This window comes from Buceros rhinoceros, unplaced genomic scaffold (assembly GCF_000710305.1).
Source record: "Buceros rhinoceros silvestris isolate BGI_N320 unplaced genomic scaffold, ASM71030v1 scaffold22073, whole genome shotgun sequence".
NCBI lineage: Eukaryota > Metazoa > Chordata > Aves > Bucerotiformes > Bucerotidae > Buceros > Buceros rhinoceros.
Genome location: NW_010405691.1, coordinates 19,290 through 40,542, shown reverse-complemented (window position 1 = coordinate 40,542; position 21,253 = coordinate 19,290). Strand labels below are relative to the sequence as shown.

The following is a 21,253-nucleotide window of genomic DNA, read 5'->3' as shown; positions in this document are numbered from 1 at the left end:
CTTTCTTCACCATGTGCCCTGTCAGCACAATTAAAACCACACGTGTTACACAGCAACGGCAGACCACCGTGCAGCGTAGAACCCCGCCCTGCCTGCGGGATGGAAAGTGAAGCAAGTCTTACACGCACATCGGATTTCTGAGGTGGCTACAGGAAGACAACCTGCCACAGGGACATTACCTGCTTGAAGGTACTCCGGTAGCAGTGTCTCAGGCAGCGTCTCCGGCAGCTGGTAACCATTCTTCCTGGCAACCACGAGGTGGAAAGCAGCACAAAACTCCGCGAGTGTCAGCGCCCCATCGCAATCCACGTCACTCAGCTCCCTGTGGTACAACAGGCACGTGTTTTCCAAGCCATGACCTCAGAAAAACATACGTGTGCAACGATGGGCAGACAGAACTGCAGCTTTGGGAAGAGGTATTTTACTAGAAGAGAAGCACCTGTCATTTGCACTTAATCCTAACTTGCACATCTGTCTCAGGGAAGATGAAGCAAGCTGATTTTCTAATAATGACTTGTCATTTTTTTCTTTTTTAATAAAGTACATTTTTTGCTATACATCATGACATACAGTATGATGGCACGTATATATTGTAACATGAAATGGATACCCTGTACTGCCAAAGGTGAAATTAGCTTTCCAATGGGTGGAAGCACTTTCGGCCAGTCCATGCAGGCTCTTAAACCAGTTCAAGCAGAAAAGGTTAAAAATGGACTTCAGAAATGGTTACTTAGCCCGCTGACCAGCCTCAAGAAAAGAGCTAGATTAGTTCTGTTGACAAGTTTCCATGCTGTTGTTACCTTCTCACTAAAGCGATTCTCTCTAACTCTCCAGCACTAGAACTGGACTTAAAAAATTCAAGAACTCAATTTTATAAATTAACTCTTTGCAAGAAATGAGTAATATTTGGTCCATGAGCACATTTAGTGCATGAGCACATGGACTAAAACAAATAAACATGTAACTTCCCACTCTCTCAAAGTAATGAGCAATTTTCAAGCTGTTGAGGTCATAGTGACACAGACTGAAACATTCCATCTGTTTAACACAGCAACACTGCCTGACATACCACATCATCACAAAATTATAATTATCTACTAGAATGGAATACTTCTCTTTCAATTTTGCAATGGGAACAACTTGTGTCAGCAATAAAAATATAATGTGTTTTGCTAACACACTGGGTTAATCCACTCCTAAGGAATCTTAAATTTAAGTGCCAGTAGTCACTTCCTCCAACACGGTATTTCTTCAGTTATTTTTTAAAATTATTTTCACAACTGACAATCTGCTTTGAAAAAATTCCAGACATATTATTTGAACCCAACAGATGTTTAGGCTCTTGCAAGCTTTTCTTTTCATCTCTCTTCATGAAGCGTATATAAAAGTAAAACCACTATCAGCATTTCTGATCAATGCTTAAAACTGCTTGTTCTTCCTGTTTGAGTTGCAAGGATGACACTGAGTTACAAAGCACCATGTTGTTTATGAAAGTATAATAGAATCCTTGTCAAATTTTGTCATGTACAGCTCCATCCGCAATCGTTTCTAAATAAGCTCATTAGAAGTAAGTGTACTGGTTCATTAGAAAAGCACTGATGAATTATGTAGTTGTGCTTCATAAAAATTAGGCATTAATTAGGCCTCCTCTGACAAAACACAGCCAGAAACATAAAACCAACAACACATCTAAAACATTCCAGAGGCGCTTCTCCTCTGTGACATTTCATGAAAAATATCAGTTCGTTGAGCTAATGATGCTGTTTACAATATACTTAAGAAAAGCTCTCAGTTATATCACTGTTCAAACCTCCCCAGTCCTGCTGAGCAGGCAAACATTTCTCCAGAAAACAAGCGCGTCAGGAAGATCGACAATCACCCCGCTGCTTGGACCTGAAAGCGATTCTGGAGATAAGAGCAATAATTACAATTGAAGACACTTTTCAAAATTTAGCGAGAACTCCTCAATTAAGTGTCTTTTAAAAAAAAAAAAACCAAGATACACATCCCCAAGACTATTACAGTACTTACCAGATGTGAGAAAGCTCTGGGATGGGCAGCTTTGATTTTGTGAAGAAATTCTTTGCCACAGAACCTGTTGGGAAATCGTGCCTTAAAAACTGGAAATTAATTCTCCAATTATTTCCTTTGGCCAGGGCCGAAGTCAGTGAATCTAGCTAGCATAATTAGTATGTGACCAATGATGAAATAACAGAAGAGGATCTGCTTCACCCAGAAGCCAGCTGTGGCAGTAAAGCACTGTAGGGTCTGCACTGCTCTCCATATGTGCTGCTTCAGCCATGAGTTTTCCCTGCAGCAGCTCAAATGCCATGAAAAAGAACTGGGAGATTCACAGAGCGTATAGCTACTGTCCTGTTGCACGCATCCTCACTCACTGTGCTACAAGAGCCCTCCTCACTCTTCTCCTAGCTAACAAATCCACTTCAACAATCCACAGGCACAGCCTGCTGGGGGTACCCTGGAAGCCCTTCCTGGATCCAAGCGTACAAAACATAAGGCAACAAAACCCAGGGATTTCTCAGGCTATACTCCTCTTCCCCTTAGGCATTCAGGCCAGCTCACCCCCTGCAGTACGTTAAGAAGAGCTGTCAGCTGGGGCAGGTCCAAGACTCCCCTGGTGCAGCATGTCCTCCTCAACACCCGATGCCAAAAGAGGAGCGTGTGACCATGACAGAGCCATGGCATAATGATGAAGCTTCAGAATATCCCCCAATCTCTGACCACCTGCGACTCAGGAACTTTCTCAAGCAGGCATAGCACTTAAATATTCAATAACTTCTGACAGGTTTTTCAATCACAGATTTCTCAAACAACTTCTTAAACCTGGAGAAACCTCTAGCATCTGTACCACCCTGCAGTAAGGATTTCTACAGCTTAATTACCTTAGGGTGTTGTGGAAGGTCAAATTTATCATCTATAAACAGTAATTTTGGATGTGCAAGGGTTGCCTGAGAATCTTGCTCAACATAGAGAAAAATGCACGATTACCTGAGAAGCTGTATATGCATATATACACGCACACACACAATTACAATTGAATACACTTTTCAAAATTTAATAAGAACTCTTGAATTAAGTGTCTTTTAATGACATAAGTCTGTGAGGAAATACAAAGTTGTGGAATAACCATGTTCTCTTTCAAGCAAATTACACGAAGGAGACTCAACTGAAGAAAAGAGCTGGTGAAGCACTAGTTTCTGTCAGCAGCAGGTAATTATTAAACCTTTTGGTTGGATCCGAGCCTCTCGAGCCCTAGCAATAGAGCAGAGCTCAGTAAAACCACCTCAGTTTGAAACCTGCGATGTCTTCCTTGCCAGACCAACCATCTGAACCCACCGTGGCTCCTCTCTCAACAGCCTGATTCTCCTATTCAGGATGGAAATCCGATCTCACTACACTACAAGTGTTAACAACACTTGTACCACGTGCGTGCTCTCCAGGATGGGCTTTTAATCACCGACAGGTCAAAATCTCAGTCCCTCAGAGCCATAAACACTCAGGCTTGACCACACAGTCAGTTAACCGCATGCTTCACTTTCAGTCACATGGACACTGCCACATTTCTGCTGGGAAAGCAAACACAACCCTAAGGGCTTTTTTCAGCTCAACATACACTGCATGTGTGATCCACAGACACAGTGGACCACATACAGAGAGCTCATTTTGATCTTCACTGAACAGCCAACACTTCACTCCTAGCTGTAAGTATTTTTTCCAAAATTAGGATATTTCGGAAAAAACATTCTGGCCACAGTATTGGTTTGCTCTTTGATTTGTCTGTCTTGAAAAAGAAAATGCAATCACCTCTTTCTCATAAACTCGCTCCAGAGAGAAAAAAAGAATTACTTTATCTGCTTAGCACTTCTCACCTCTCAGCCTGGTACCTCTACACAACATGCATGGTGTTCAGTCAAAATTACCCAAAATAAAGGAGTTCAGGTCAGGCTGCAGGGACCTGAACTGGTTGATGTAGTAGTCTCGCTGCTCCTCCGTTATCCTCCACGGGTCATCCGAGTAGTGGGTGCTGCTGTCCTGCTGCTCCCGCTCTGCTGAAAGAGACTGAAGGGAGGGACACTGGCACCGGCCACAGGTGGCAGGCCAGGACACTGGGAACCTCGAGAAACCAGATTCACTCTCTTCTATTAGCAGACACATGTTTTAGGAAGACATGAAGCAGAAACGGACATGCTGATTATCACCTCACTACTGATCTATTAAAGCTGAGACTAACATTAGGAATCTTTACCCAGGAAAATAAAGGAAGTTTTACACAACTAAAGCTAAAAGGAAACCTTACTACTGCTGACTGCAAAAAGGAAAGTCCCAAGTCGTGCTTTATTACCTCTAGATTCATTCGGGGGATTCATTTTGGCTGCTGCGTATTACAACCCTGAACTGCTCACCTGAAATGGATGGAACCAATAAAGGACCTAAAACTGTATTTATGCAGCATGATTCACAAAAATTTACCTTTGCTAAGAATCTACGTATTTAGTCAAGGAGTGGTGCCGTAACTGTGGAGCTCTATTGCTTCTGGACACTCCTCTTATCCAGGTAACTTGGCACACATTACGTCGAGGCAGGGAGATGTGCAAAACCCTAAGGACCTCCTCAACCATCTGTAACTTCCCATGGTTTAGGTAAAAATCCTGCTTCAGGAAAATGAATAAGGACATTTTATCCATTTATGTCTTTGCTTTCCAACTGACGTGTTGTTTAAGGGAGGCTGGTGGTGGTATCTAGAAGAGGGCTGCAAGTACAACCATGCCTTTGTTAAACTGGAGTGACTTAGTATGGAAGATGTAAGCCTGGATGACAACATTCTTAAAGGGGGAGAGCAAGAATGAACAATAACCAGGCTCCAAGCAGGTCTGCACCCCTTTTTCTGACAGACCTGTCCATTTCCTAAGAATCTAATGCAAAACACCCGTTCCGAAATACATCAAAACATCTCCGAACCAAGCAACATCATAAAGCTGTAAATTAATTTTCATTTCAAAGTGCTACACAAACGCACCCAGTTCCATTTCAAGTCATCACAAATTATGTGACACTACTGGTAGACCTTTTCCTGAGGCTCAGGTAACATTTTATTATGGGTGTGGAGTGCTGAGTACTAGGGAACAGGCACAGAGTCTTTGAGCCTTACGTATCTAGGAAAAGCTCTCCCTTAGGACAGCTTCGTCCTTCCGTAGGACAAACTACCTGTTAGCACCATCAGTGCCCAGCAGGCATCAGGCGACACGGGCACGATCTGCTTTTGCAGCCAGCAGGAAAACAGAGGGACCATCTTATAAAAGCAAACAACATCCAGAAATTCATTTATTCTGTTTGAGATGCAATTTAACCAACTGAGGTGAAAAAGTAGAATACACAGAATATTAGGCCATAAATTCTGCGCATGTGTTAGAGACAGCGTTCTAAATCAAGCAGGAATCTCTGTGAAACCTCATCCATTTTAAATGGAAATGTTTCATTTTTGCTAGGACAACTTCAATTTTTTTTTTTTTTTTTTTTTATTACTTTTGAACTGAGGATTCTCAAGTCCAGTTTTCCTGACTATGATATTTGGTGCTTCTCATTCTACTTAGCTTCAGCAACTTAATTAATTGGATTATTTATTTTTATTTCTCCTTCCCATCGGCTCTGTTTTTTTTCCTTCTTTCCGTACTAAAAGAAGCATACTTCAGCCTCTAATCTAAAAACATCACGGAAAACACTTTTTATTTTTGAAGTGAGAATGCTTCTCCTTTTTTTTTTTTAATTAGATTTCTCTATTGTTTTACTAGTAGTACTACTGCTAAAGAAAAATATTGATTACCCAATTAAGAGTCGAACAAGCGAGTGCAGGTTTGGCTCCATAATTCCCGGATGATGGTCCATCTTGCTGGTGAGTAGAGTGTCTGACTTCGTAGGGAGCTAAAGACATTTAAAATAAAGCATATAAATGAAAGGATAACCAAAAATATTTTATTAGTTTAAAGGAAATAATTACATACCACAAGATCAAGAATCTCGCTTGTGAACCTAGCATCATAGTATCGAAGTCCACATCTGCAGCAAAATTCCAGCCACATACTGGGGTCTTTCACATTACATCACTCTTCTTCGGACATTACCGATAGAAACTGCCAGTTATACATTACCAGATAACAGAAATCATCATTCATCTTGTTGGAATAGGCATTTCTACAGCCTGTTTACACCTATACACATTGTAGATGGTTATACCCATCTATAGCACAAGAACGCATTACAAAGAAGAAGAAATATCTGCGCTAAAAAAAAAAAAAGCTTAAGACAATGCAGAAAAATGCTAATTTTCCACATACTCTTCTTCCCACTTCCTTAATTTTTGCTGAAAATCAAAATACATGACTCACCACTGCACATTGTTTGGAGTAAAGTTAGTGAAGTAACAATTACCACTTCTTTTGCTAAAATAAGTCACTTACATTCCACTGCAGCAAATATAGTGAGCGGTGACGTTGCGGTACATTTAAGAACAATGTTTTAAAAATAGGTCAAGTATGCAAACACAAAGGCAACTCACTTGCAAACTCTTACAGAGCTGAAAACTTCTGCGACCAGCCTATTTAAAATGGACTGCTACAAAGACAGTCTGCAGTAGATAGACAGAACTTAAAAGGGCTCTCGATGAAAAGTGAGACCGAGAAATCTCAGCGTTTTTGAGCTCAGGAGGACCTTAAAAATTACACCCTTAACTCCCTCACTTTTCTAAGTGGTCTTATCCTACACTGGTATCTATTTTTATTCCTGTACAAGTAACTTCTAATTTCAGAAAAAACCATGGGAAGGAAGTGAGGGAACATACAGACGGCCTTGGAGAGGAGATTTAAGCACAAGGCCACAGTGCTGTGTGTTTGCTAGCAAGAAAAGCTTTCAAAACTAACAAGAAAAAAGTATATAGTCACGGTTGCAGTTCGAAGGGCTGCCCTTGAAGACGCACTGTCCAATTTCAGGGCCAGATTTGCAGTACAGAGCACCCAGCTCAGCACTGTGGCCCGACCACCTCCGGCACAAGCTCTAACGTGGTGGTTTTCAGACCCACCCTTTTGAGAGCTCTCCAGAAAACTGGAAGGGTCCTCGTCTTCAAAGCCAGGAAGAACCAGGAGGTCACCTAGCCTAGCTGTTGGCAGATCATGGGCCAAAAAGCGTTACCCGCTTACTGCTGCTGAGAACACGCTTGGCTGAAATAGCCTTAGAGGGTTTAAAACATAGGGAATTCACTCCCTCAAAAATAACCATAGTGTTCTACACCTTTAGGATTTTATCACCTTAAAAATTCAAGCAGTTGAATAATTAATTTTAGAAGATGTTGACAGTCGGATTGGGCACTGCTGTATCTACTCACTTTGCACAGCTGCTGACCCATAAGAAATTCCACTGAAGTTACAGTTGCAACCAAATTCAGAGGGGAAAAAAAACCAAACAAAAACCAAAAAACCACGACACCCAAAATACCAACCCCATATCACTGACAGATCTGGGACAGAGTCCCAGAAAACTGCAGAGCGCACAGAAGGTAACGCAGCCAGCTGCTTCCAATGGCCACCTCCCGCCCAGCTCCTCGGGGCGTGGGCTACCTACCAGGTCATCTTCACAGGACCAGAACACGCAGCATACCAGACGACGACCTCACTATATATTTTGAAAGTCACCCATGGCTGTTTTGATCAGTTATGCCAAAGGTGGGGAAAAAATCCCATCTCTGAACAAACGGCAGGTAACCTAACCGGCCAATGAACGGCTGTGATTCAGCACTGGTATGGTTTTCACACGAAGGCCACTTGATAGTATCGAACACATTCTCGTCATGGCTGTAACAAGTTCCAAAATGTTGTAAGAGCTCTGTTTTTTCACTCCTTTGTAAACGAGGACAACAGCTAAAGGACTCTCATGTTCCACTTGTCATTCCCCACGAGCACACTAACTGAAAGCAGAACGGATGATGGAGGGATGTTACGCACCAATGCTTACTATTGCTACCACCCTGGTCACCAGATGTTGCAACCAAGATAGCACAGGCAACACACCATTATTAACAGGAGCTTGTCAAGCCTTAGGAAACTGTCTTTTGTTCCACTACCCTCTTACTAAAATCAGAATGTTTTGCCACCTACTCTAATGGCAATGAGATCAGGGACAGAGCATCTGTGTAGGGTCTTATTTTTGTCCGTTTTGCCTAAGTTACATTGCAGGACTGTTTTTATATTCATGTCCTATTATTATTGCCATTATGAAACCAGAGAGATTGTTATCGTTTCCTGCAAAGGAAGGTTCACCGCCAATATGAAAACTAATATAGCAGCTACTGAAATCAAGAGTGGGCTTTTCTTCTCCTCTAATGAAACCAAAACCATGCACTCTGAAAATACTCACGTTGTCACTGGGGTGCATTGCACATAGTCTTGTCAGAGATTAGGTATTAGCGTTTATCTGTGAGCAGTGACACACAAATCTAACTAACTTATCAGAAAGCGGACAGGATTGAACAATCAAAGTAAAATGACACGATTTAATCACTTTCCAAAATACAGGTCTAATTGAATGTTAAAATCATCAGGCTGATTGTCAGTTGAATTTGAAATCTGCATGCTTCTGAGAAGAAAAAAAGAATTCAATACCATGTGCACATCCCAATTTTTATCCTACCTCCATGCTGCTGCTCCAGCCCGCTTCTTGATTTACCGTATCCATAACTTAAGGGTATTCTCTGATAAGTAGATGGAGAAGCAGGAGGTGAGCAGATTGGAGACATTGGAGGAGACTTGGATTCCTATTCCAAAAACACAAAAATGCAGTTCTGAGAGAAAAAAAAAAACCACCCAAGTAATCCTGCACAGCAATTGAACGCATACAGCATGACGGAAAAAGAAGAGGCAAACACTGCAGCTCCCTCAGGCCCTTTATTGCCAAGAAAAGGCTCCTTAAAAAACAAGAGAGAGAATTTGCTGTTGAGCCTTCTAGGGGTAAAGTACAGCAATGCCATAGCAAAGCTTTACAATGAACAAGCCGAAGACATTTTACTTACAAAGATGCCTCAGTACGTGTAGAAGGCTTAATGTGAGTGGGTATCTTTGAATTGAGGTATCATAGTTTGAGTATACTCTTTGTGGAAGAGCATTTTTCTTATTAAAAACTTACAAAAGAATTCAAACAAGTCTCCGAATCAGTATTTTAAGCTCTCTTTGGATTTGCAAGTGTTCTTGTATAACTATCCTGAAGTTTACAGAGATTGTTTAAGAAGAGGATGCCATCCTGAAACAGTTTACTGAATAAAAAGGAAAATATAACACAACATACATAACCAAGCTGGAGCCAGGGGCTTGAGAGCAGTATCCTGCTTCGGTGTCAGTACACACACAGGGAGACAGCCACACATGCTGCTCTTCATCCTGTTATTCCACCCGTGTATCTTGTCATCAGCTCATTCCTGTTGGCTGACCTCAGGCTGGGACCGCCGTTACTCACACCAGCACGCCATGTGATAAACGCGTGCACGCATTTCAGGAAGATAAAGCATCTGCCACCAGGCACTTAACATGACCTGACGCAGTACCGGAGGAGGTGGCGTCAGGCCTCAGGAAAACTATGCAAATCGAGGTTGCACTGTGAAGTCGCTCGCATTTGAGTAAGTGTTTTCGACTCTCCGAAACACAGGTAATATAAACCTTCCTTACACGGCTTTATTGAATTGGCAACTCAGAACAACGGATGCTGGGGCAATGTTTCACTGGGGACAAAAGAAAACCAGGTATCTTCTGGAGTACTCCTGAGAGAAATTAGAACGTAAAAAAACATTTCTGCCTTATCCCACACAGAAATAGTGGCTCATGATACAACCTCCCCTGCAACTGAATATTTCTGTAGTGACTAAAGTTCATACTACCCATAAAAAAAAAAAAAAAAAAAAAAAAAAACCCCAAAACACCCCCCCTTTTCTGTTTCTTGCAACTGAATATTTCTGTAGTGACTAAAGTTCATACTACCCATAAAAAAAAAAAAAAAAACAAAAAAAACCCCACAACACACTCACTTTCCTGTTCTGTTTCACAGACAGATTTCAATTTGCTGCTCCCCAACCCTAGTCCTCTCCAAGAAACAGCGCTGGACTAAGTAGGAGGACAACACTGAAGGAACTTACTTGCAGAATATTACAGGGCTGACAGCTTTATGCAAGCTCGTATAGAGAAATTCCCATCAGGTATGCATCTGGGATGCATCAAAATCAGAGCATAGCCACGATGGGGATTATTGCCACGTCAGGAGTTCATCTCCTGGCTAGCGCTGCAGAACTGAGTGAGCCCATGTGAATGCAATCATACACAGGACTGGACCCAAAAGGAGGATGCATAACAACACACTGGTCTGAAGGAAACAAGCCCATTACCTGTTTGTCCCCCTCGTCTGTTCTCTTGTAGCAATTTTTTTCCAAAGTTGCATGTGGAACCTGAAATTTAACTCCATGAAGTTCTGCTGGAGTCCCATAACGTACTTCGCTGTCATTCTTCAGTGCCGTAAACCGCGGCAGAGGCAATTCTTCATTAAAAGAGAGAAAAATTCCGTTGCAACTACAGAACACAAAGTACTTTAAGCAGTATCATCTTCTAAAACCAATGAAAAGTTTATCTACAAAAGAGAACTATTTATATTTTGTAGCATTTATAAGTGTGGAAATCCTGTGATTATTTTATGCCTTAATAAAAATGTGAATGATACACAAAGCTACATTCACCGGCTTAATATATAATCTCTCTGTGCAAAGGGAGAGAAATAAGCCTTGTGCACGTTATTAAAGCAAGCGGCAAACTCACTTCCTGCCTTCAAAAAGTATTTTGTAATGAAAAGAACAGTTTCTCACAGAAACTGCGGGACCGATGAATTAATCGGTCAGAATCACAGTATCCCCAATGCTGCCACCATAAAAGGAACAAATTAAAAACGGTAGGGTTCAGAGATCACGCCAAGGCCTGGTGAGACACCATGTCGAAAGATCCCATGTCACATCTGCTCTGCAGGGCAGCAGAGTGACACTCGGTTGCTCTTGGAGATGATTCATGATTATTTTGGAGAATCACTATCTGGTTTTTGCACAATCACCCTAAAAGATCAACACAATTAAAATTAAGAGAACTCTCAAAACTGAGCAAAGCCATACATCACCTCGGTAATCGTTTACATTTACACCTACACCTACTACCAGAAAGGAAGAAAAAGCAATCAGTTGGCGTTTGGGGCATGTTACTCACCCCTTGCTAAAGGCACTCATACATTTCACAAGAAAATGTAATTATCACTGGAAGTGTTTCAGTAACAGTAAGCAAATCAGTAATACAAAACCTGCTAGTACCCTTCTTCACTCAAATTTGTGGATTATTTGCAGGTGCTGGATTTGTAAAACATAAACAGCAAACCTCAGTTCAGTTTTCTAATTTAGTTTGTTGGGGGTTTTTTTGTTTTTTGAGGTTTGGGGTTTTTTTGCCAGATAAATATTCTGAAAAATGACAGCAATGTAAGAGAGCACACAAGCTGTCTTTAAAGAAAACTGACAGAAAAAATCCAGGCCACCCCACTTCGCCCCTGCTTTAAACTCCCCTGCCAGCAAGGCAGCAAACCCAACTGTGCCGGCTGCATCCGATCCCCTCCACTTGGCTGGGAGCTCTGCACGCAGGAGCTCAACTCACACAGGTCCACACATGCTTGTCAGCCCAGCTTCCCCCCACAGGATAGGGAGACCTGGGAACCCCATTCCTGCGCCTTGTAACAAAGTAAATTTTACATTTCATTGCCCTTAGCAGGGAGAGCAGTGCAGAAACTGCGCTGGGAGCAGCGACCCGACTGCAAGGCTATGGGTAGGTCTTGCCTTTCCTGCCCCCTCTCTGATCTCGTGGCTGGCTGCGTCTCTGCCCTCAGTGGGATGGTGGCGAGCCCTCTCGCCCAAAGCACAGCTTCACAGCACGGTTCAAATGCCCGCGTGGGATATGGGAGGATTCAAACCTGTTCAGGATCGAGCCCAAATGAAAAGCCACATGTTTTGAAGCCTGAGCCCTGCTGAGGCAGAGCACGCTTCAGCAAGGCAGAGCATGCATCACCGAGGCAAGAACATCAAGCTCCTTCCATTTAGTCACTAGCAAGGTTTCACAGCTAAAAGGGACCTGCTTTTTCTCTTTATCGCTTGAGTCTGATATGTCTCTTTTAATAAGCATTTTTCTCCATCAAAAAAGGTATATTTAATATTACTGTCAATTCACTGGGAAGAACAAAACTGTTTTAAATTACATCTAATACACATTTTCATATCGACTGATAGGAAACATCATGATTTTGTCACCATCGCCCATTTATTTCCATGGGATTATTTGCTAAAACAGATGAGTGTAGCAAGCTGCCCTGCACAGGGCGACCCCTGACCTGCCCACGTCCCCCCACAACATGCCTCCACCTGAAACAGCTATCAGCTCCCACCCTGGAAACCTGTCAAGATTAGAAGCTGAAGGTGAAAGTGAAATGCATCCCCAGCACTGATCAGCTGTCACTTGTGCCATTCCTTTGGTAATGCCTTTTCCAGAGGAGGATGTCCTCCCAGCTTTGCCAAACATGTAATTCACTGCAATTTTCTACTATCACTTACAGACTATAACATTACCTTCTACTCTTTTTCTGCTCCTCAAAATACAATTGTTTCATAGACACAATAGAAGACAAAGTTTACCCAGGAGCTGGCAAGCATCAAAGAAAGTGGGAAACCTGTGCATAGCACCACAAGCAAAACATGCTACTTACCGTTCTTAATGCTCTCAATCCGTACTGGGAATCCTGACTGTGCTGCTGCAATTAACTTTAAAGCAATGTAAAACTGAGCGGGACCGAAATAACCCACACGCTTGGCTCCACAAACTTCTGTAATCTAAGAGAGAAGAGAGAGACTCATTGTTGGATAAATGCATTTCACACTTCCAGAGAATGTAAACGCCTCTACATAAACAAAGTAAGAAATTATTTTAAAATGCAAAATGCTTGTTGTATTTAAAGTTTTCTAGTAAACGTATTTGTTTCAACTTAGGACATTCCCCTTAGTATATCAGGAACAGGTAGGCAGTTGTTGAGCTTTTCAGAAGCGTCATCGGGTAACACTGCTATCCTAAAACAACTTCAGAGTTTTCACACTACATATGATTTTAATAGTAGGTGAAACGATAACTTGTTAAGCATACTGTCCAGTAAAACATTTCCATCACAGAGGCTAGAGCATTCACAGAAAATTGTACTTTACATTAGCCCTTACAACAACAGTTCAGACAATTACTGTAACTGCAACATAAAACACAACACAAGAAATATCCCATCACACCACTTGAGCGGAACACTTTCCTTGTGAAAAAGTAACACGGTCTGAGCACTGAAGCTTAACTGCTATATATTCTTCCCTGTTCACTCAGCCACTTCTATGAAGCAGACAGTTCCACGTTCACACAACAGCTAAGCAAACAGCTGTCAGCAGGTTTTAAGTGCAGGCGTCAATTCTTCCCTGCCTGGAGCTGCCAGATGTTCACAAACAAGGCACTGAGGTTAGAATGAAACCCCATTCACCCCAGGTGTAAAGGGAAGCACCAAATTATTTTCCTGAAAATACATCTAGATTATGTGTGTCTCCCGGCTGAAGTGCACCATCTGTGTGCAGGATGACAGTAGAGCCATGATGGGTTTTCACGGGTAAGTGCTGCTCTCTGGAAAACCCCATCTGTGGATTCCAAGCTCCAACAGCATGACAGAAACTATTCCCATATCGTGTGTATAAATAAATAAACAACACAAATGAATCATCTCTTTATTCTAATGTATTTTTATATGTACATATCTACACATACACACACACAGTGGCAAAATGTCAGGTAAAACAATTACTGAAAAAGCAAATGGTTTGGAATGGTAATTCTTACTACTCGAAGAAAATTATCTTCAAGCAAACTCTTTCTTCTCTGGATGTAGCTTCTGCTTTGACTGCACAAGCCCTGGCTTCCTTCTCTTCCTGCAAGTTTCAGAGATGCACGGTTTAATTCTTTAATCACAAGACATTCTTACTGCTTGATGAAAAGGAGATTGATTCACTATGTGAGGACAACTTCAGTTAACCAGTGGCATTGCGATTCCATTTCCTCTACATATCTTTTTCTCTGAAGCCACTCTGACCTTTTTTATTATTTTGTACTCCCACCACTGACGTTACTACTTTTATTTTCCTCTGGGAATGCAGGGCACTTGGCACGTGCCTGAAATTGATGGTGAAAATTGAAAATTTCGCCTGAAATTGAAGCATGATTAAAAATGGGAGTGTGCTGGGGAGGGAGGAACAGGTGGAGGGCAGCTCCTTGGAGGAGAGCTGCGTCCTCCAGGTGCAGTGGGAAGAAGCCAAGCACATCGCATCCACTTCAGTGGATGGCTCTGCGCAGATCCCCATGTTACAGAGGGCTCCCCACTCCCATAAGGAGCAACACTGTCTGCCATGGGGTTCTGCTGCACCAGTGGGTCCCCCAGAATGAGCCTACTGGGGTCCCATGGCAGGAGCTGACACCACAAGTGGCTGCCCGCTCTGTGCCTGCAGCGTGGACATGCTGCTGGGACAGTCGCGATATTGGGAGGGCTGAGCAGAGCATCAGTACCATTTCCGAACTCCAAAGCAGGTTTCTTCCCCTCATCCCCGGATGCTCCTCATTTATGCAATCCTGTTGCCCACACCTCCCACTCCTGTACAGTCCTTCCCCACCAGCGGCCCTGCCCCTGCCTGACACAGCAGCAGGGGACACAGGGCAGTCGGGCTTGACCCAGAACCTGGAGCACGCACTGCCACTGCAGCCCAGCCGGCTCCCCGTGGGCACGACTCCCAGGGCACACCACAGCCCGAAGCCTCTGGGGACAGTGCTGCTGTGGTAGGCACGTGAGAAGCCACCAGCCGGGGGCTTGCCGCATGTCCCAGGCACATAAACTTCACAACCTGGGGAGAAGCAGACCGAGAGGGGCACAACCAAGCCCAAATGCAGTCTGGTTTGTTATGGGAAAGGTTTGTTTAAAACGGCCAGTGCTGAGCACGGCAGTTTGCAGAAGCTGGGCACTCGCCTGCACCCCGTCCCTCCCGCGGGAGGGGGGCGGTGCAGGTGCTCACCTCCTGCGTGACCCACAGACAGTGCCTGGGACAGCAGCTGCTGAGGCGCAAAGACTGCACACAAAATCCCCGGTTGTACCAGGGTTACATCCTAGAGGGATCCTTCTCCTCCTGGGTTGCCTTCCTGTCACAGCACCCTAGGCTTGCTGACACAGACGAGCAGTGTTGCCATGATCTGCATTTCCTCTCGCCAGCTGCTGGAAAAAGGAAACACTGAGCAACTGGGACTTTCACACAGAGATTTGTGATGCTATCATCTTCCTGAAAAGATACTCAGAGCTAATTTTCCATAATTTTCCCTATACTTTGAAATATTAAGGTTGCTGAACGCCGCAAATGCTTTGCTTGCTCCCGATATGGAAGCATGTACATTTTATTTCAATCAAGCAGACTAAAAATTTTTAACAAGGATACAACATCTCTCAAAAATACAGTGGTGTTTCTCAAGCACACTTACCTGAAAACGCCCGTCTCTAATTTTGCTCTTTGGTGGTAACAGCAGTAGTATATTTTGTAGGCACAAACTCCTCTGCGTCACTTGTGCAACTAATTCCTGATCTCTTTGTAATGGCCCATTGCAAAAGATGTAAGCTGACAGAGTAGCCAAATTCATCACACAATTAATTGTAGGTGTCCATATAGATTAATTGCAGGTACAAGCAACCTTACCAGGTTCCTTGTACAGTAAAGGAGAGAGTCTTAGATTCCTTCCAGACAGCATTTCATATATCAGGCCCCTGCTTAGAGCTGTGAAGGAGAACAGCCCCCCTCCAGCAACCGCAGAGGTAGGGTAGAGGCAGATCCGCCTTCATCCAAAATTAATTGCTCAGAACATGCTCCCTTCCACAGCAGCTTAAACTGAATACTACATTATTGTTTTGTTTCCCAGTTTTACCTTTCCCAGGGTCAGTCCACATAGCCTCTCGATGGGCAGATTACATTTAGTGATAGGCAATACCGAAATTAAGCTAGTTTGTGTGACGTACTCTTACGAATCTCCATCTGAATTAAAGGCATTGTATACGAATGTGACACAGTATTTTTTGAAGCTGAAACTAGACTCTAACGAAACAGAGAGCACTTTGAAATTAAGTTTTATTAAAATATCCCCTGAAATACAGAGGAAACACGAGTTCTGCCTTCATTCAAGTGATGTTTCAAAACAAATTCTTCCTACCCTTTCGTGTTGTCAGTTTGGTTGCATACTTCCCAGCAAGCTAGCAACACAAAGAGCTGACTTTTTTTCTACTCGTGCACTGCTAAACAGACACACGTGTAAATCAAAACAACTTGCCTACCTTCATACTTCAAGGGATTTTATAACAGAACTACTGACAGTCAATTTGTGTTGCTTTTTTCTTTTTCTCAATTCTTCAACAAAAATCTGTAATCTTCTAGTGATAGCCAAATGCCGAAGGGAAGTTTAATGAAGAACATGTTGGCAATAATTTCTTATGGTGGCAGGTTACAGATGTTGCTTGCCAAACCTGACCTCAGGACGATAAACCGAATTAGTCAAAAATTGATACGTTAGTTTAAATTTACTGCAAGGTGTAACTCCTTATATGAAACAATTTCACAGGTCATTTGACAATTAAGGAAGTTAATTTCACTTTTGTGAAAACAACATTTCTCGGGGAAGGATGTAGTGTTTAATCTCATGTTTGTTCTCAGCCAGTCCTGGAACAGCACCTCTCAGTTCAATAGGATTTCAGACAGCCTTAAAATGCATTCTGTACACGAATCACACCACCTTTCCTATCAAGCAGAAATTAGAAGGGGAGAGATAACAAGATCTGGATGCCTGCACACCCTTCTGACAGGCCAGAAGTTTTTTCTGTGATTACAAAAATACATACTTTTTTCTTTTTTTTTTTTTTTTTTAAAAAAAATTTCCAACTCATCAAAATTAAAATTTTTTCAAAACTTTTTTTTTTTTTTTTTTTTTTTTTTAAAACAGATCTCCAACTCATCAACATTAAAATTTAAAATGTATCTAGGAGCTGTTTGGAAAAGTGGCTGTTTTAAATTATTGTTCTCCATGTGAGCTTCTAATGAAAAAGCTTTACATCTTGAGATGCTGGAACAAAAAGCAGATTTTTGTATTTATTATCCACTCTCTGCTCTGCTCTATCGGCTGACAGAGTGTTATTTTTGTAATTGCTCCTTGAAGACATCCCACATAAAGCAGCTTTTCCCAGCACAATCTGACATTGTTCCAGCTCTCCCCAGTTCTCTCCAAACAAGTTTCCACTGCAGTATCCAAGAGCACTGACCTCTCAAACACCCTGGGCAGGTCTAATTCAGATTGCAAGAGCTAAACTTCAGGAACTGAACACGAGCCGAGAGCTGAAGTTTGTTTTCCATAAGTAGAAAAAGATATAAAATCAGAAAAAAACTATTCCATAAACCTACATACAGGCTGAGATGACCATCCTGCAGCCTCAGGGGAAAGGTTTTTAGCTGTAAAGCAGAGGTAGAGCTGGGATTTTTGCTTTTCGTTCAGCCATAGACGCTGCTGCTATGGCATCCTCCGTATCTCGCTGGCACAGTTTTTGTCTGTTCTGTCCCCCGTATTGCTACCTGCCACGTAAACGGTTGCCGCTTACCATTTGCGGGTAAAGCCAGCGCAAAAGTGCTCAAATCTCTCGGTGGGCTGTGAGACTCTCCAAGGAACGCATGTAAGCTAATGCATATTCAGCTCATTTGAAAAGAAAAAGAAAATACGCGTTGCTGGTTCCAATGCTGCAGGAAGCTCTCACACTGCACCTTCCTCCTCAGCGCAACCCCAGAAAGCACAACTTTTTTACTTGTCCCTGTTCAAGCTATAATGAGGTAGAAAGATATTACAGTAGATCAACTGCCTCCACGTTTTAAGGAAGATGTTGAAAAGCTTCTGCCATTAGCCAATGCACACACCTCACCCAACGGTCGGTAGAGGACAACCGGCCATGGTGCTGCAGCTCGGGGCTCAACCACGGAAAAAGCCCAGGCTCTCTTCTAAATCAACCACCTTCTTATCACTGCTTCAAAGAGAAATATTTGCAGCAGTGGTTTATCAACAGCTTATCTCAAAATTGTGTCACGCATCTGACCCACTTCATTTTTTTTTTTTTTTAATTCGTGTTTACGAGGCCTTGGATCTGCTTGTCACAGACGAGTTTTGCTACATTCTTAAACAGGAATTTATTTCTGAACAGATCATGGTTCAGATATCTGTAACACTATCTGGAGCCATCCATCTCTTCACTATTTAAAGCGAAGTAAGAAACAACACATCCTGGATCCAGGAGAATTACTGCCTGGAAGAGCAACGTGCTGCAGCAGTTACAGACCCACTTGTCCAGAGGAAGAGGCTCTGCTATGCATTAGGTTCTTTAGCTCTGCTCCTTCACATCAGTGGTATTTCTGTAACTATTCAATTTTTTCTGCCATCCTGTCTTTTAAAAACAGATATTTTATCTATTTCAGACTTTTTAAGACATCACCTGAAATGCTTACTAAAAATTCAGCTGTTTTGAGCAAGCAGGGTTCCAACATCCAAAACAAAAGGAACTTAAAACAGCTTAGTGTATGGCACGCGAGACAACACAGTATATTTTTAAAGACCCGACTATAAAGTATTCTCTCTGTTTAAGATCTGCATGATCGTCACTTTTTACATTAAGGAACAACATAATTTTAAGTTGCAAGGCAAGCTATGAACTGAGAAAGCTTCACGACCTCAGTTAACACGGCAGCAAAAGCAGCAGAGAGCAACGCATTGTCAGGCAAATAAAAGGCCTGCTGATAACACCGCCAGCGTTTCCCCAGACTCCCTCCTTGTTACGGGTCGAGGGACCGAGGTAAAACCGCTGGCGCGACCCAGAACCATTCACATCTGCACGTGCCCGTGCTTCACATGCCATCGCACCTTTGCACATCTAGGGGCAAAGCACTTCACTTCAGGAAGAGGGAAACACTTTTCCAGCGGCTCCAAGCAGAACTTTTTTCTGCCAGCACCGAGAACAACAAGGCACGCTTGTGCAAGTGTGCACACGCACGAGCCATGGATAGAACTGCATGAAACAAACACTAAAACCATTTTCAAACAACTCTTCAGCCTCACGCTGAAGCGTAACAGCAGAAGTATTTTATATACTAGGAAAAGTCGATTCCTGAGTAGAAGTTAAAAACCAGCAAACTCCCCAAACACAACTGTTTTCCATCAGTAAGGAGTCTAGTGACCGAGCAGGGCAGTCATACTGGGTTAGTGCAAGGGTCAGTCAAATAGTCCCTCTTTTACAAGTCAGCTGCAGATGCCTAAAGAAAACTCAAGCATGCGAGTCACGCAGTACTTGTCTTCAAGTAGGAAGACCGGCAATGCCAACACACCACAAGTTACAAAAAAATATTGATCTGAATTGTGCAGCTACCAGGACATGCAAGTCAGCATTGTTAATCAAAAGACTTCAATTATTAAGGAGTGTTGGCTAGAAAAACTCTGCCAGGGAACAAAGGATGCTGATGCATGCTAATACCAACAAGCGTTGAAATATGCCTGAAAGAAATCCCATCTCCTAGGCTCAGCCTTCTGCCTTTAACGTACAAACAGCAACAAATATTTTATCTGCATTTGATGTGGAAAAGGTGGACACTTTAACTAATGTCAACCTTATTAGGAGGTTTAGGAACCACCGTTCCTGAGAAACGTCTGACAGTCTCCATGCCAAGTAAATTATCTTCACGATAGCAGTGTCTACAGAATTAGGTCAGACGTTGTTATACGCATTTGCTGATACTTCATTTTGTCTTTAAAAGAAAAACCTAGCACCGTCTTCACTAAACACATGCCTTTAGGAGCCTGTAAAAAGCCTGCAGGGGTGAAAGAAAGCAAATTATTTTCAAAACCTTCTTGCCTTTTTCCTCTCACTATTTAGAAAACAAATGCTGCGAGAACAGCATTCAGCCACCTAGAATTTTTCTATAGCTGTGTTTCATGTTCACTAGCTTCTATCAAATTCATATAAAAAACTAATCAGGTCAATAAATACAGCTTGTGCCAACAAATTTGTACAGGATTATGAGTGAAATTTTAATAAAGCTTGTTAACACTTAGAACACAAAAATAACAGGCCTGGAAGGAGTTTACTCCAGATTTTTTAAGAACTTGGCATAAGGATTCCAACAAGCAGTGTGGATTTTTATGGAGGTATGAGTCCACTCGTTCCCAAAACCAAGTCACATACTGTGTAGGTAACCAGTTCCTCAGCATCTGGGTATGGAAACACATCCATCCAGCGGCTCACTCTCTGAAAAGCTGCACACATAGCCTTGCCAAAGTCACGACTAAGACCTGAAATCCCATGGAAATCTGCAGAGTACACAGAATTGGGTTACGGGTGGTTTCAGATCTTCCTGTAGAAGCAAGGGAGCGAGCATAACGTCCCAAGTAAAATGGCAAGTACAGAGCTGTCACACTTCCCCGTACAAACAAGCAGATTGCAGGACGCTTCCACAGGGCTTATCTGAATTTCTTCCGATGCAAGTCCCTGCCAAGGGCATTTCATTCTCTTGGACATGAGTTTCACAAAGCTCATTCTACAGATGGTTGATATTCTACATTTTACACATTGCAAATATGCTTCTTTAAAGGCACTGCTCATTCCTGGGGCTTCTGCTCATTTTCCTGCTCACCTCTTCTCTTCCAAGAACGTACCTAGGGACATAACACAGAGAAGGTCCAGGACACGACAGGAGAGAATCCAAACCCTCCAACTCTTGCCCAGTCAGTGGAGACACTATCCTGAACCCCCGTAACCCCGAGGGAACTGACACCACGAGAGGCGCCTGATGGAGACAGGATGTAACTATCCATGCTGGAGTGAGGCCAGGGCTGGCCCTGGGCCAAGCGAAATACGCACGTGTTCCTAAAACTTCCGTTTTCTGGAGGCTGAACTGAAAATAGGACATAAACCCCACTAGCAGTGAGAGCGAAGGGGGAGTTCCTCCTTAGCTCTCGTGGAACTGCCGCGTTTTGCACAGGAGCTGCACCAGCACCTGCGGGAA

General features: G+C 42.8%; 1 protein-coding gene across 1 annotated transcript in view; it reads right to left on the bottom strand.

The window, feature by feature from the left end:
- REPS2 (RALBP1 associated Eps domain containing 2) overlaps window positions 1-20,558 on the bottom strand; it is a gene marked incomplete at both ends in the record, with an annotated part of 28,074 nt that extends 7,516 nt beyond the window's left edge. The window contains 8 exons of the mRNA XM_010133843.1: window positions 180-322; window positions 2,032-2,095; window positions 3,942-4,080; window positions 5,843-5,940; window positions 8,698-8,821; window positions 10,436-10,584; window positions 12,829-12,952; window positions 20,434-20,558. Of these exons, the coding sequence (XP_010132145.1) occupies window positions 180-322; window positions 2,032-2,095; window positions 3,942-4,080; window positions 5,843-5,940; window positions 8,698-8,821; window positions 10,436-10,584; window positions 12,829-12,952; window positions 20,434-20,558 (966 nt within the window). The remainder of the gene's footprint in view (window positions 1-179; window positions 323-2,031; window positions 2,096-3,941; window positions 4,081-5,842; window positions 5,941-8,697; window positions 8,822-10,435; window positions 10,585-12,828; window positions 12,953-20,433) is intronic.
- Window positions 20,559-21,253: the final 695 nt, after the last annotated feature.